This window comes from Pagrus pagrus, assembly GCF_965226575.1.
Source record: "Pagrus pagrus genome assembly, chromosome: 22".
Lineage (NCBI taxonomy): Eukaryota > Metazoa > Chordata > Actinopteri > Spariformes > Sparidae > Pagrus > Pagrus pagrus.
Genome location: NC_140204.1, coordinates 11,510,786 through 11,527,694, shown reverse-complemented (window position 1 = coordinate 11,527,694; position 16,909 = coordinate 11,510,786). Strand labels below are relative to the sequence as shown.

General features: G+C 45.1%; 1 protein-coding gene across 1 annotated transcript in view; it reads left to right on the top strand.

Moving 5' to 3' along the window:
- The window catches only part of pcdh7b (protocadherin 7b), a 111,861-nt gene extending 95,410 nt beyond the window's left edge, over window positions 1-16,451 (top strand). The window contains 2 exon segments of the mRNA XM_084344024.1: window positions 11,961-11,979; window positions 13,282-16,451. Of these exon segments, the coding sequence (XP_084200150.1) occupies window positions 11,961-11,979; window positions 13,282-13,754 (492 nt within the window). The 3' untranslated portion in view covers window positions 13,755-16,451.
- Window positions 16,452-16,909: the final 458 nt, after the last annotated feature.

Here is a 16,909-nt window from a genome sequence, read left to right as displayed (position 1 = left end):
CTATCACCCTGTTAGCTTTAGTTATGACATAGGCTTTTAGTGTTGCATCAACCGTTAACAACATCCCACTTGCTAACACTTAGCAAACATCCCCTTTTTGCTAGCTGTTGATGCGTTTCTGTGAGGCCAGCTGATGCTAACTTTAGCTCGTTCTAGCTTAAATGTTTCGCTGCCATCTCATCCGAGTTAGGATGTGCTCCACATCCAGTGAATAGACAAAAATAATCGTTTAAATTCCTGAAGAACACGCTATGCATTGACCAATGTTGTTGTAGTTTCCTACAGCTTCCACTAGATGCTACTAATGAGTCCTCTTTTCTTTTCTTTTCTTTTTCTTCTGAAATTCACCTTTAATTAACTTAACAAATCCTATCAAAATGAAAACAATGATGAAATATGAAGTGTATAGATTAGACCAGAAATAGCTCCACATACTGCACAAACGACATCCGACTCTCATTGAAATGGAAGAGGATATAAGGTATTTCAACCACAAGCTGAGTTTTTACACTCTTTGTCTGACAATCTGTGACACTTTAGCTGAAAACCGACTCCAACCCGAACGCAGTGATGGCATTTATGTTCTACATCCGACCATTTTCAGTCAATACAAGAGGGGCTGAGTGTCCATATTCCCTAGTTACTGCCCACCTGTCCAAACCTCATCCACCCACGATATGAATCTCTTTCTCCCTGTCTATCTCCCCCACTCGCTCTCGTTATTTTGATAGGGGATCCATTTGCTTTAAATTGACTCATTTTGTCAGTGGGAATCGGAGCAGAGAAACTGAAGAGGGAGAAACGGGCAAGGCTGCTGCTGCTTTGATCCCTCCGACAGGCAGCGTGAAAAGTGCATTTCATAAAGGATGTTCGCCTGTGATGAGCGCGCCAGAGTGACAAATTGGGCCCCTGGTGCTTTAAATAATACACTGTGTATGGCTCCAGCCATGGTGATGTAGTTCTATATTGCTAAACTGGCCTGTTAAGAAGGGTGTGTGTGTTGTGGGGTTGAAAGAGGGGTACGGTTAGCAACTCCAATCCTGGGCCTGTTTCACTTCCAATCATCTCCCTTTCTTGTTCATCCATGTGATACATGCAAATGCTAATGTGAAACCCGCTCTCCAGTCTCCGATTGCATTCGCATCTAGATTCGGAGCTTCAAGGATAGGAAGCGACTTTTGAGTGATGACTGAAAAGAGCCTTGTTGTCTCCCCGTGGCGTTTGTTGCTGGAAACAGAATCGTGCACTGATGAATGTTTAAGATGTGGTGTGTCAGTGTCGCTGACACTCCCTCAGCTGGTGCAGCAGGGGTACGGAGTAAAAGATAGTGGAAATGTTCGGATGGGCTTTTTGCTTCTTCACGCTGCATAATTTGACCCAACATGCAAAACCTCTTAGGGATGGGGAGAGGACGAGGGTAGTGTGCACACAGCTTGTGTGCCCTTGCGCTGACACATGCATGCAGTTAAATATATAAATAAGGGTAACATGAAAAAATATGTGCATTAATTATTATCTGTGCTCATAAATGCTTTCACCCCCAAAATACATGATGAAGATGAATGAAGCCCATTGGGTGCTGAATTATTGATAGTAGTACTCATATTGATAAATAAGTAATAATAATACAGTACTATTGTACTATACTATTCTCGTACTATATACTATATCACTATATAATATACTTGTATACATCCCATCCTATTCTGTAAGTATAACACAAGTCGTGGGTGCTTCATGTGTGCTGCTATTGACCGTAATTTAAAGGTGCAATATGTCAGAATTGGCCACCTGTCAAATTAATTATCAAAACATAATAAACCGGGGCTAGCTGGATAGCATGCTAATATCAACTTCTATTTATGTTGATAATTGTAGTTGAATTTTTAACTTTTTCAACTATAAATTCTTACATATTGCCCATTTAAGCCTGAGTTCAGGTGCTGTTGGCTATTTTATTTTGTTTTGTTTTGTTTATTTGTAAGTTTATCTATTTATCTATTAGGTAACACTATAACATCATTAATAAATGATTATTTAAAGTGAATTAAACATTAGTAAAGTTATTTCACTGTTGACAAACAACAAAATGCTTTATTAACCATTTAAAGGAATTGTAAAGGTCAATAAACACCATTTACAACTTTACAGTTATAATAATAAACAGTTGCTTAATAAATGGTTTACACAACATTGAATTGTTTGTTAACAGTGAAGTAACTATTAACTAATGATTAATTAACTATGAATTTATCATTTATTAATAATGGTTATTATAAAGTGCCACCATTTCTATCTTCATGCTGCTGTAACACCCGACTTTCCCCCTATTTCCCCCATCTTATCTTACCTTACCTTGTCTTAATAATGAGTCATTTTTTTTTATTTGTAGCACATTTCAAAGTGAAAACTCTTGACAGATGACGGATGTCATTACATGTCAGTCATCAGCAATCCTCTCCGTAAGCCTTATTCCATTTTGCAAATGTTCGGCTTCAGATGGTCCTCCTTGGCACCAAACAGCAGATCTCCTTACCAGACACATACAATACGCCTCCCCCTCTCTCTTATGGATGCAAACCATAATGGAGGAATCATCAGAGAAAATCTGGAGGTGGCGTGACCCACAGTTGAGTCAAAGATAGAGAGTGAATAAGGAAGGTGACTGCAACAGTGCCTCTCTGCAGCAGCAAATCCAATATAGTGCTCCGGGAGGGAACAAACTGTGGCCTATCTCTGAGATAGTCTATAATCCAGGACACCTTGGCGTTATCAGGCTGTATCGCTCTGAGCTTCTGCCCGAGCAAGAGTGGCTGGAGAGTGTTTAAGGGACTCAAGAAATCAAAGATGACGTTTCTGACTGAGCGCTCGAGCTTCTCCTGGCAGGATCAGGTCCAACACATGATGACATTTTGTCATTGTGCAGTATATCTGGACATATTCTTGTACCTATGACTAGTATTCAAATGGGGCTGAATTAAGACTCCTTCGCCAGATGTCTTTCACGTAGGATGAGGTCTTCAAGCTGTCACAGAAGCTTTCTTTGTTTGAACACTCAAACACTGCAGGAGGTTTTACACAGTAGAGACACCCTGGCCAGACTCAAGGATACATTAAAGAGGTGCTGGAGAAGCCATTTGCTGACTGGCACTTCCTTTCAGTGCTTTCATCAAGGGGCTGCACTGTGCAGAGCCATTTGATGGAGTTTGTTTTTAACCCTCCCAGTAGGAGTCCTGTCTGTTCGAGAGGGAAATGTCTCTAAAACCTGTATGATCTTTTGTTTGGTTACCCTGGGCCTTACACTGTGATGCTGTGTCGAGGAGTGTTGTCACATCCCAGTATCTTAATAATGAAGCTTGTGAGTTAAATATAGTCAAGGCATGATACGAAACATGACCAAACAAAAGTCTGGAGTTTCTGTCCTGTTTGAGACCAAGGGTCAAGAGTGATTGGTTTTAAGGTTATGTTATTGATGTTACTTGCATAGCTTACATCAGTGTAGTTATTTTAACACAAAGTACGATCTTTTCCTAAACCTAACCAAGTACTTTTTGGGCCTACACCTTTCAAAGTAGTTTTTGTGCCTAAACCTAACAAGTAGTTTTGTACCTGAACCTTAACGAGTAGTTTTGTATCTGAACCTTAACGAGTAGTTTTGTACCTGAACCTTAACGAGTAGTTTTGTATCTGAACCTTAACGAGTAGTTTTGTACCTGAACCTTAACGAGTAGTTTTGTATCTGAACCTTAACGAGTAGTTTTGTACCTGAACCTTAACAAGTAGTTTTGTACCTGAACCTTAGCAAGTAGTTTTGTGCCTGAACCTAACCAAGCTGTGACATTTGACAACCTTAATAACCATCCAATAGTCATAATATGTCATAAAATGTAAACAGCTTGTCCGCAAGCTTTATTTTTAAAGTGAAGCCGGATATTGCATATGTTGCATTATTGCTAAGCCGTGGAGCCCTTCACGTGTGAAACTGACACTATTGGGGTAGGTAAAGTGTCATTATTCGAAGCTTAAGGCCACTGACCAAACTGCCAAATTTGACTAATTTGTTTAATCTCTGTGGGTCTTTAGACCCTAGTGAAAATGCAGACAACAACAGGTTTAGGGAACTGCTTTAGCTCCTTGAAAAGTAGTTCCTGGGACTAAAAGTTCCAGGTAGTAGGTGGAAGCTTGGCTTAAAGAGTTAGAAGCAGCTTTTTGGCTTAGGTTTTTGTACTGAGTGAGAGTGCGCCATCTTAAATCCACAGTCCAACCAGAGTATTATAACATTTTTGGTCCCATATTTTACAGGGGATTTTAAATTATGATGGGCATAATGTTCACAACTCCCACAAAAGAAATGAAAGGATAGCAATTGCACAGTAAACAGTAGGCGTATGCACGTGTCCACCTAAATCAACAGGACTCGATCAGCTCAATTCCCTTCAGAGTTTGAAGGCAGAACACAAGAGCCCATCATGTTCTGTGAACCTGCTCAAACACAGACAAACTAATCCCCCTGGAAAACACAGGCCCTGGATAATTTGCCGTCTTCTTTCTGCCCTGGAGTGGAGCTCGGCCTGCCTGTTTATGAGCCCACATGCTGAAAGAGCTGCGAGCAGCCTGTCCCCTCGAGGTCAGCATAATTACCCCCACCCAGTTCCCACCACTAGCTTTCCATGAAGGTCGTGACTCACCCATGCCTAGCTCACTCTGGCCTAGAATGTGCTAGCAGCTGAGGGCTAATTGCTACACTCAGGATGACAAGCGTGGTTAGGTAGTGGGTGTTGTTTGGCTGACTCACTAGCTAACCAGCTAGCCGGCCACTGCTAACTACTCATCATCAAGTGGAGCCTTTGTTTTAGACACGAGGTGCTGAGAGATTATTTTCTTTCATTTGTAGCCTCTAGAGTGGGTTTGGTGCTTTTTTTCCCTCTATGTTGAAATGAAAATGCATGAATACAAAAGTATTTCTTAAAATGTAGGTCATACTAAATTTAAGACATAATGAAATTCTGATGCAAATGTGCCGCTACTGTTATGAGACTCTTTGCCAAGTGGTATAATACTTCTTGTTAAAGCTTCATATTTCATACGCTGCTTAGGGCAGAACATGTGCTGAACTTGAACCATCTTCTGTGCAGTCGCCGTTTGTTGTAAGTGTATTAGATGAGAAAATCCACTGGAGCCACATTTATTTTAAACTCTACCTCTACAGTGTGCCTCGCCGTGATGAAGATGTTTTTCTCTTATTAGTGCGATCAGAAAAAAAAAAGAAGCACAAATCACTGACCTTTTTCTTCCGCGCTTTTTTTTTTATTTTTTGGGGAGGATTTAATCGAAATTGTATTTTGACAAATAACCATTTAATGGTGTAAAACAGGCCATTGTGTGAGCGTGCCTGGGAGTGTGCGATAAGAGTAACAGTGGAGGAGAAGCAATGACACTTCTTTTTTTTCTAAAGGGAGAGGGAGAGCGAGGGAGAGGAGGGGAGATGGCGTGCAAGGAGAGAGAATTTAGAGGAATAATAAACAATAAAAAAAAACACTTTTTAAAAAAAAAAACTGATTTAACCCCTCGTTGCTCACACTACTGCTCACAGTAGCTCAGTAAGCCCTACCATTTTCTACACACTCACCACCACCACCGCCACCCTTCATCATGTGTCTGTCTTATCAAATAATACTGTGCTGCTGCTGCTTGTCTTCTTGTCTGTGGCCTGCAATGTCGCGCACACACAAGCTGCATGGTTAAAATGTGCGGTTTTGCCCACGAGCGCACGGCGTCTGTGTGTGTGCGAGAATGCCGTATTGTTTTATCGGTCGCTAGCAGTGTTGCATGTGTGCACCATGGAAGAGCGGCTAATGCTAATCCTTACGGCTCTTCCAGAGTATTTTGTATAAGCTCAGAGTGCCGTGCCGAGGAAGAAAACAAGACGCATAAAAAAAAACAAAAAAAAAAATGGAGCTGCGGTGCTTCATTTTATACTGTAATTTGGTGTTTTTTCAGGCGTGAATGAATTACATGTACAGAGATGTGAAGTGTAGCTAGCAAAGGTGATTAGCAGTGTTACGCCTCGAGGATAACATGAAAGCCTGATGAGAAAATCTCCTTTGTTTTCAGATTTCAGAACATATTTGAGGAGATATTTTTTTGACTTGTTTCAAGCTTTTAGTCGTCAGTGTGTGTGTGTGTGTGTGTGTGTGTGTGTGTGTGGCAGGAAGCGAGCACCATCATTCTTATTAGCAGAGTGGATGAGTCACTCGGCTTCTTCCTCGCTGCACATCATCCTGCTGTTGTTCCACTTATAGATGAGGTCAGGGGTCGGAAGCGCTCTGAGGACACGGGTCTGGTGCTGCCTGCGCTCTAGACAGAGAAAGTATGCTTCCAGTAAACACGGCCGCCGCCTGCCGAGAGGCCGCACGTGCATGCGAGCGCGCATGCAAGATGGATGAGGGGGCATGACACGCAGGGACGCTTTATTTACGGGCTTCTTGAGTGCCGAGACCCGGGGAGAGAGGAGGTGAGCAAGAGTGCACGCCGCATTCTGATAATTGGCTGAGAGATCGTCACCAGAATGAAATTATGCTAGTTAATCTCCCCTCAATTAATTACCTCAGGAGCAGGCCGCAGTACATTCATTATTCCAGAAAGAGTATTGACCCTGCTGGAAGCGAAAAAGCAGCCATATCATACCCATAATGCCGACCTGCAGTGTTTTTTGCGACGCTAGTTAGCGCGCGAGCAGCTGGAGGACCGACGAGGAGGTGATCCACCTGTATGTAGGCTAGAAAATGTCTCCTGGACGGCCTTCATGTGTACTTTTGTGTGCCGAGTCTTTGTTCCACACAGAGGTCGGGCACGTGGAAAAAGCAAGGCAAAAGGAGGTGACAGCTCATTACAAAACTCGATCAGGGCCCTGTGTCTTTTCTCTCATTCACTCACTCCCCCCTTTTTATTCTTTTTTCCGCGCCTGTCCTGCGCCTCTCGAGGCGTGGCGGGGGGCTCCAGATTATTCCCTCAGTCGCCCTTGCCAGGCAGTAAATACTTCAAGGGGCTCAGAAGGCAGAGAATAGATCACCTGCTGCCACTTTGAACAGTATTCCTGCATTCCAGCTGGGCCTGTAAGCAGCGACGGCTAAAGCGCGAAGCTGAAGACGAGTCGGTGTCGAAGGAGGGCAAAAGCGACTGATGAAAAATCACCACTACCATGTGCACACAACAGTAATTAAGAGTTATTTTCTGCTCCTTCGATCAAATTGGCCTCCCGCTTGCAAGATCTCGGGGTTACATATTTGCGGTTCGGATTTAACTTAACTGCGCCGCTGAAAGAATCTCCGCCGCCGACGTTAATGCCGTCAATTAATGCCATCACTGGTGGTGCGCGGCATGACTTGCGCTCCTCAAAGGTCATCGCTCCCCAGGACGCCGCTTTCTGTTCTCGTTTTCCCAAGCACCACTGCCGCGTGTCTCTCTCTCTCCCATCCCTCCTTAATTGTCTGGCAAACATCTCAGCGAGAGAAAGACAAATATCGCTTTTTCCTGTGGATATTGTTCTGTCTGAACTCGCCGTCGCGGCGTTAATAATTCAGCAACCTGTTCTTTTCTCTCGCCCGCTCCTACACTTCCTCCATCACCTTATTTTCTCCTCTCAGGCCCCCCTCTTTCTTCTTCTACTTCTGTCTTTCTCTGCCGTTTCCTTCCTCGCGTTCCCCCACAGCCACCCCCCAGTTGTGTGCGTGTCTGTCTTGCCCGTCTTGTCTTTGATGCTCAGGACCTCTCGGCTGCGAGGCGATGCCACAGGGGCCCTGCAAAGCGAGACAGCCAAACACGGGGAGACTCGCTCGTACGCCGTAATTAGTCGGCAAGTTTCACCTAATTAAGCGGGACCCTATTAGAGGCGAGAACGAGCAGAAAGGGAGAAAGACTGCACCCTTTCGCTCCTCTTCTCCGACTCCTCGCATCGCATCTCGTCTCCTTTCTTTCGCTACTCCCATTTTGTCACGAGCACTCCCAACAGCTGGTTTTCCCGGATAAATATTTCATTTTTCCCTCCCTCGGGAGCACGCAGTAATCTGTGTGACACCCGGCAATGTACACTGTCATCTCCACGCTGATTGCTCTGCTGCCGCGCCAGATAGATCTGTCCGTACAGGGAGGCCTTTGATGAGGGGCGCGAGGCAATCACGAGCCCATTTCCAAAAGCCCAGACTCGCCGTTCTCACACTGACGCCCTCTCGCGCCTTTTCCCTCCCGACCCCCCCTCCCGAAAAAAACCCTTCTTCTTCTTTCCCCGTCTCGATCGAGAAGATGTCCCATTTTGGCCTGAAATTGGAACCATGCGGGCGAGTTGTTAATGGCATTTGGAGGCTTCTTTTTTAGTTTCCCTGTGATGGAAGTACATTAGATTAAGTTGAGTGGCGAGATAAGCGTCGCCTCGCACACAGGGCCTCATTGTCGGGGAGTTGATTCGAGGCTAAATCAAGCTCTTTGGCTTGTTAAGCTAATGTGTGAGAGCACCTGGGAGCACATGGACTTATTTACAGGACAGTACATCCTCTGTTTTCAAAGTTCCCTTCATCATCACTCTTCCTCCTCCTGCGTTCCCCTTCTGTCCTCCTGTCTTTGCTAATGTCCTCAATTCTTCCTCCTCTCTCCTCCTGTCTCCCCGACTCTCCTCTCCTCTCCACTGCTCTCTTTGGCAGTGTGTTTGGCCTGTGACGGCCCAGAGGCAGCCATGCTGTCTTCTCCACTCAATCTGCTGTTTCCCTTCTCCCAGGCCCTGACCCTGCTATACTCAGCACACACTCTCTCCCTCCTTGACTCTCTCCTTCATTCTCTCGCCATCCATCCCTCCCCCGCCGCTCTGACCCCTATCCGCTGTCCGGGGCGACTGTAATGTCTGTCAAAGACACAGCGCGGACGCACAAAAATGCACGCGGGCACGTCACCTCTGTTTTGTCCTCCTCCCTCTCACTTCTTTCCCTCCCTCCCTCCCTCCATCCCTTCCTCCCAGCGCCTCAGCTGTTTGGGTTGAGTCTGCCGGCCGGAAAAAAGAGGGCAGAAGGTCAGGGAGCTTCAGTCTGTGCAGAAGTGTTTCATGGCGGTATGTGGAGAGGATGGTGCGGGGGATGGCGCGGCTCAAAAGTGAAAGCGCCTGTGACGTCGACGGATCTGGACTGGCAAGTGACTTTGCTGACATGCCACTGCGAAAACACGGTGTACTGTACTACGACACAAACAAACATGCTGAACTGTAATTGCCCAGAAATGCCCACGCAACAGACATTAGTGTGCATATGCCCAGAAGCGATGACAGTCTAACCCCTCCGCCTTTTTCTCTCTCCTTCCTACCACTGCAACATCTTAGTGCTAAAGACGCCGCATCGAATCGCTACTGTACCCCGGCAGTGGAGTTTTCTTTTGAAATATCCCACAGTGTAAGCTAGTCAGCTGATAGGGTGGCTGACTAAAGCCAGCTAAGAAAAGCCGCTGCTCAACCAGTGCAGCCACTGGCCCACTTTCAGCCTCGCACAAATGAAGAAAGTCTCCACTATAGACACAGTGTGAGGCGCAAATATCTCCGAGCACCGCTGGGTAATCATCGCTTCGGCGGCGCGCTCGGAATTACATCCTCTCTCTTCTGTCGTGCCCCTCTAACTCATCTGCCAATCACTCCCCTCATCCACCTCTCCCCTCCGGATGCCTCCTTTGAGTAAATGTAAAAGAGGGCTAATGGCTTGCGGGGTATTATGAGCGCCCCCTCCCACCCCGCTCACTGCTCTGCTTGGCTAAAAAGCTCTCCTCTCTCGCAGCGGTGGAGATAGCCTCGCCTGCAGGACCCTGGCCGAGCTGCTGTTTGCTGGCAACAACAAGGCCTCAACCCTCGGGACTCAACCTGGGATGGAGGGGGCCTCCTCGCGCAGCTCTCAGCGTTGCAGGGAGGCTTTTTAACACAGCAGAGTGACCCACTTGTATTGTGTTATTCTGCGGTTGATAGTGTGGGCTTGCGGGATGTTTGTGAATATACAACAAAAGCCTGCTACAGTGCTGCTGCGTGTGCTCCGAGGGCTTTTCTTTGAAGATATTTTCTACGTCCTGATTTTCTGAATTGGGTCTTGAAAGGGCCTATGGATATGTTTGGGAGCGATGTTGCGTGTCTTCTCTGCAGAAGCACTCGAAACAATTACAATTGATTATTTCTCAGCCACGTTTTTAATGCGTCTGCTTTCATTCTGCTGACTTACATTTTTCAGATTCATAGTAAAGTTTTAAACGAATTCGCCGGCGAGAGAAGATTCTCGCTAAAGTGAATAAATAAAAGTCTTTGTTGAGAGGGTTTTTAAAATGACTTTAGCCTACCCTACAGCAATTCTTAAGCCAACAGGTTCAAGTACTAGTTGAGGCTGAAGTGCCACCTCTCGTGTGATTATTTGTCCAGAGCTACAGCACAGATGGATTTACGTGGTTTAAAAAGTTTAAGTGGTCGGGGTGGGGGTGACACGTTTTTGAAGGAGGAAAGCGAAAAAAAGAGCATTTTTGCTTTGATATAGCAGCCCAATTCATGGGCGGGAAACGTCTTCATTTTTAGCAGGCCTGCAGAGTCAATGGACCGTGGCTAGGAAATAATCAGCCTCCTTTCAGCGCGCGCAGCACACAAGAGCGCCGGCTAACTACCTCAGCAGCTCACGGCGCGGGGTGGCCGGGATGATGAAGCCGAGGGTTTGGCTGCTTTCGAGGAGGCAGCTGAGGCGGTTTGATGAGCATACAGGGGCAGGGCGCTGGGGGCCTCGTGAGAACCGCCGTGCATTGTGGGTAGCCTGATGGCTCAATCGTTGGTGTAAATGAGCAAGACGATCGGTACCTGGTGTCCGCTTGTCTCTTTGACGGCTGTTTTTTTTTTCAAGCAGGGAAGGAGAGCTAGGGAGAAGGAGACATCTCTTCTTTCTTTCTTTCATGATCCAGAGTCGCTGTTATCAGCTGGAATGTTAAAGGAGACGTATTATGCTCATTTTCCGGTGCACAAGTTTGTTTTGGGTTACTAATAGAATAGGTTTACGTGTTTTAATGCTCAAAAAACACATCTGTTTTCTCATTCTGTCTGAAACACTCCTGTCTCTTTAAGGCCCTCCTCCTGAACACTCTGCTCTAATAGGTCAGCTCACGCACGCCTGAGCCAGCACCCCTAGCTACAACAGAGCAGCTCTGCTAAATCCATTCTTTAGGCATAAATTATGCAAAGTGTGATGTCATAAAGTCACAGAATTAAAGGCAGGGACCACTGATGAGGCGTTTAAGGAGCCGTGTTTTCTGTAGGAGAAATGATCTTCTGTTGGTGCAGATTTTTCAACTTCCTACCTATAAAACACTGAAGGAAAAACGCATAATAAGTCTCCTTTAACTGTCTTTGATTGCCATTGCATCTCTGTTTTGCTTTATTTTCTTGCATTTCTCCTCATTTATTTTGCTATTTACATTTCATTAAACACAACTGCTCAGCTGTCGGGGCTCACTAATGACAAAAAAGTTATTTGATTTTTCCATCAAGTGGCAGTTGCTCCCCGAGGCATTGGCTATACAGTATATTGACTGGCAATCATCAGTTGATGCTTGACAAAGGTAATTTGTGACACGAAAATGGATTTCTAATAGGTATTTAGTAGAAATAAGATTTCCGGCAGCGCAGGAATGGCACTCTTGGAGTAGCGTTTGGCTGAAAGGCATCCGTAGTGAGTTCATGTGTTGATCAGTAGGACTGCAGAGGACTCTCATTGTCTGTTTTCCTCCTCTTTCTTTGCTGTCCTTGTCTCGGCTGCATTGTGTCGTCAGTCATGTGTCCGCTCTGCATAACACTGTTTTTTAGTTCCAGTTTCAATGCTGCTCAGGGGTTTCTCATACATTCAATATATACTATCGCACAAGTGCAAAACATAAAGAGTGATTTCTGTTCTATTTTGTTTCTTTCACAGGAGAAAAAGAGCATTAAAAGTAAGCCATGGTCCAAACTCTTGCTTTTTCTTTTTTATACTATGGGCAAAGGCATGCTTGGCTTGGTTTGCACTCACCCTCGCTTCTGCTTGATTTTTGGTTTTCTCCATACTTCGCATCAGGTCATGAATAAATTACATCTAACATAGCATCTCTATAACATTGGCACTCTTATTAACTCTGGCACTGCGTAATGTCTGAGCATTCGGTCAGGGCTTCTTGGAGTAGACTCCTTCCTCCTTCCTTTTCCCGCCTCACAGTTTTCGTCTCATATCGAGCCAGCTACTCAGCTTTGGTTTGCTGCATTTGTGGATAATTATCTCTCACACATTGCATACTGGAATAAACTCTTGCGCTGTCTGACAGTAGTCACTGGCAGTGGGGTTTCTGTCAAACCTGTTGTCCTGGTGTAGCATCGTAAGCACATAATTTGCTTTCCACAATAATACAGTAGACGCAGTTAATCTGAGGCCAGCTTCTAGCTAGGTAATTGGTTAAGACCCCTATTTAGTGGATTTAAGAGGATATCAGGGCGCTTTAGCCACACAAAGCTATTAAGCTACTTAGATCAGAATGTGATTGCCGTCTGTCAATCACCAGATAAGAAAATAGGGTGTTGTTTGGCGCACAAACATCCTCACCCACACACACTGCAGACACACAGAGCAGGCGTAATTTTGCATCTTTAATTTCTAGACCAAGGCGAGCTGAAAAACACGAACTGACCTCCTCCCTCCTCTCTCCGTCTCTGCCTCCCCTCCCCTCCCCTCCCCTCCCTCCCCTTCCCCTCTCAGCACAAACACGTTTTGAAGCATGACATTATTTCAACTCTGATTCACGCCACTGTTTTTTAGTTTGAGGCTGTTGTCGTAGCCAGTGGACTCTTTTTTTTTTTTTTATCGTTTCATTGTTGTTTTCTGTTGCTGTTTCTGTCATGTGGTATGCGGGTTCTGCATGAAAAACATGCAAATTTTATCCGTACAGGCTGACTTGTGTTCAATAGAGTGATAAAATTCAGAACTCACATCAGCTGTCAGCAGCAGGCTCCTGGTGACCATCGTGACCAGCTCTGATTGTTCTTCCACCTCCTCCATTAACATTCAGATGCGCTGATGACCTCATTAGGGAGAAAATGCAGATTCACGCATCTAATTTAAGAAAATTCATAAAAAGCCAACCAACATACCACACCAAACACTTAGTGCAAGTTAGCCAAAAAAAAAGGTAGTTTCTCATTAAATATCCCACTTTAGTGAAACAAACAGCATTACTCACTGTTTCCTCTCCCTCTTCTTCCTCTAGACGCCCGGCCTTTGCCTGACGTAGCCATGACTGGCAAGTGCACCCGGGAATGTGACGAGTACGGCCACTCGGACTCCTGCTGGATGCCTGTGCGCACGTCGCCTGAGCGACGGCCATCCAAGTCAACCACCACCCCACAACAACCAAAGCTTTCCACTTTCATGAGCGGCAGCGGAAGCGGCAGCAGCAGCGCAGAGCAGCCCGGCAGCCAAGAGACCCTCGCCATGGCCGCCATGGCCAACGGAGACCCCACTTCCGCTCACATGATGGGCGACCGCAACCGCAACCTTCTCAACAAGAAGATGGCCTCCTCCTCCTCCTCCTACGAGGCCTTCGGCTCGCCTTCCTACGGCTCGCCAGGAAGCGGGGAGGAGACGCTGGGCCACCCCACTGAGGAGATCCCTCTGGCACCTACCGGGGAGTACAAGCCCACGTCCTGTGGCACTCTGACGCGACGGGAGGTGTACCTGTGAGCTGGGAGGGTTTGACGCATTCAAAACTAAGCATAGCTGCTTACCCGCCACCGTTAGAGCTCTAGAAGCTTTTTAGCCGCCCTTGTTCTGCGCAAGGTAGGACTAAACTTTCTCCAAAGACTTTTACGACAGCTCCTTAATGAAAACTCTAAGTGGATATATAAACATAGTACCATTTTTTAAAGTGCTAACTCCGGCCATGACCTGGGAGAAAAGGAGGAGGAGGAAAAACTGTTGAGGGCAGTGATGGGACTTGGGATGAGGCTGTTCTACTGGCGAGTCGGGCTCTTGGGACACGATCTGCTGCCTGACAGTCAATCTGTACAATAATCAACTCATTTTACATATACAGTACATGCATGCATTAACCCCCCCACTGTTCCCCCCATGGAGGCCCCATTCCCTGAAGATGAGACTGTACAAAAAGAGACCCTTTCTTTTTCTGCTTTTTTTTCTAGAAACTTGTACATGTGGACTTTTTTGACTTCAAAGTGTGTCTGCTTATGCCTTTTTTTTAAGTTTCAGAAGAGTGCAACACTCTGGCCACGATGTCTCACATACAGACATAATGGTCTCTAGCTTACTGAGCTGTCCGTGGATTCCTTCACCTTGACTGTTTCTAATTAAAGTTGCTCAACAGCAGACCAAAACTTGATCGTACTGAAATCCTACAACGGACGGGAAAGACTAAGCTTTAAATACTCAGCCCAGAGACACTTCTTTGAGTCGTGGACAGAAATAGGAGTCGATGGAATTTTGCTGCAATGCCACCTCGCTTCAGACTACAGCAACACTGGCGATGAACACATGATGACTGATCGAACCCAACCAGTGTGTGTACGCTCTTCACAGGTGTCACTCATTGTACATAAGCATCGGACCACAGCAACAACGCTAACCGCTCTCATTCCCCCTATGTCTTGCGACCCTTCCTCAGTCTCTTCGTACTTTGTCTTTGATTGATAGGTTGAGACCAAACCCCCCCCCCCAACTCCCACCCCTTTTTACGAAATGCTAAATTACAGTAGAGCCATGACATATCACCGCGTCGGCTGGAAACGCATGTGTGTACAAGGTCGTGCATATTCGGATCTCTTCGTAATACGTACCCTGTTTTCTTTTTCAATCACACATATGCAGGACCGGAAAAACAGATCCATGTAACTGAGGCCTGGGCAAGCACAGTGTGTGGCATGCCGAGTCAAATTACGGAGGTGCAATTGAAATTGTATGAGTGTACAGGCCAGATATGCAGTATATAATGTGTGTTTTTTGGCTATATTTAGTGTATACTGTAGATGTACACCGATAATAGGCATAGGAGGGCGCAAAAATGGCCAAGCTGCTCCTGAAACAGCTGCAAAGGACAGCTTTTTACTGTTATTTCTTTGATTTTGTGTGATAGACTGAGCAATAAATATCATAATGTACACGTGACCAACAAGCATCAACTTCTTTTTCACTTCTTCTCAAGCCTTCAAGGTGACATCAACCCCACGCGTGGCTTTCCGAGCGAGAGAGAGCGAGAGTGTGTCCTCGTAGCACTAGCAGATGTCGCTTTCCATGTAAGTACATGGCGACGGGCGTCTTTGAGCACGAATGTAAGAATCAGCTCAATGGAGAACAATCAGAAAGCGACGTCGCAGATAGCAGGGAGCGATTTTTGGATTACGGTGTCAAAGTGAAACCAAAGCTTCGCAAACAGGATGAAGCATCCCCACCCAACCCCCCCCACCCCACCCCTCTCCATCACACACAAAAATAGCTTTCTGGGACAACATTGCTTTAAGTACGCATTACATGAAGGATTGAGACTGAGCGATAAGAATGTGATGTCTCAGCTAAAAAAAAACAAACAAACATCCATTCCATTCTCAGTGCTGACGCTTAACGGCCACTCACACACAGACACATGACAATGTTGAGATGTTGTGCCTCCCTGTCTACAGTGATGTTTCTTTTTTCGCAGCTGCAGAGGCGCAAAATCTCATGACTGTAATAAAGCAAAAGAATATCAGATGCAATGGAACTTTTTTGTATGTTAGCAGAACCCCTTTGGTTTGGACCGGAGCTGCTTTTTTTCTGCATTTCCGGCGATCTAATAGTCTGTAAGTACTACTCGTTGTTCGAAAGAAAGTGCTCCTATACTTATCAACTGTATACATGAATATTTACTTTTTACTGCACGTTTAATGGGAACTTACTTCACTTACTGAGAAGGAAGAAGAAAAAAAAACTGTAAAACAAAATGTACAAAAAAAATGTTTTCCCTGTAAACATGGAAATCCACCTTGTTGCTTGCTTTTGTTATACCTGAAGAAACATGTAGTACAACTTAGTACATCAGTAAGAAACGTGTTTTTATTTAAGTTTTCATACTTTTCATCAAGTGTCTCTTCTGTCGCCACACGAAACCCCGAATCCCTCTTGTTTCGTTTTACATCGACTTTGTACCCATGACATTTCCGACTTTTTTATCTCCATCTTGTATTTTACTTTGTAAATCCCGTGCGTTGATTTCTTACACGATACCGGTCGAAAGCGTGGAAAATGATCATGACAATGTACTACGTGTTTTACTTTTTTTTTTTTTTCTTTATCTGGTGCCACTTTGTATATTTAGAGTGCTTCTGAAAAAAGACAAAAAAACAACAAAAAAAAACCATTAAAAAAAAAAAATACTAGAGTGAATGCAAATATGCAATTGTGCCTTTTTATACCAATTGGTATGATTAAATGTTGGTTCGGAATGGTGCATAAACAATTACGTTGCTTACAAAAAGTAGATGGGGTGGCATTTAAGAGCGGACTGAGCTACATTTGCATATCTTAGATGAAATCCCATGATGTCAAAGGCTTCTCGGAGGACGGCCCGTCAAATGTCAGTGAGCCTTGTACGACTCGCAAGTGGCTATTGTTCGCTGGGTTCAATTATCTTGTTGAAATATCCATTCCTAGCATAGTGCATTACCGAATGAGTACAGGTACATTCAAAAGTTGCTTGTTGGTAGTAATAATAATGATATAATGGATTTTTTTGTCGTGTTCCACTCATGTACATGTATGACATCAGAGGTCAAGTAACCTACTTTGTGCATGAAACAAGCCCTAGGACTGAATATAGAAGCAGAGAAAGGTAAAGCGTGGGGATGAAA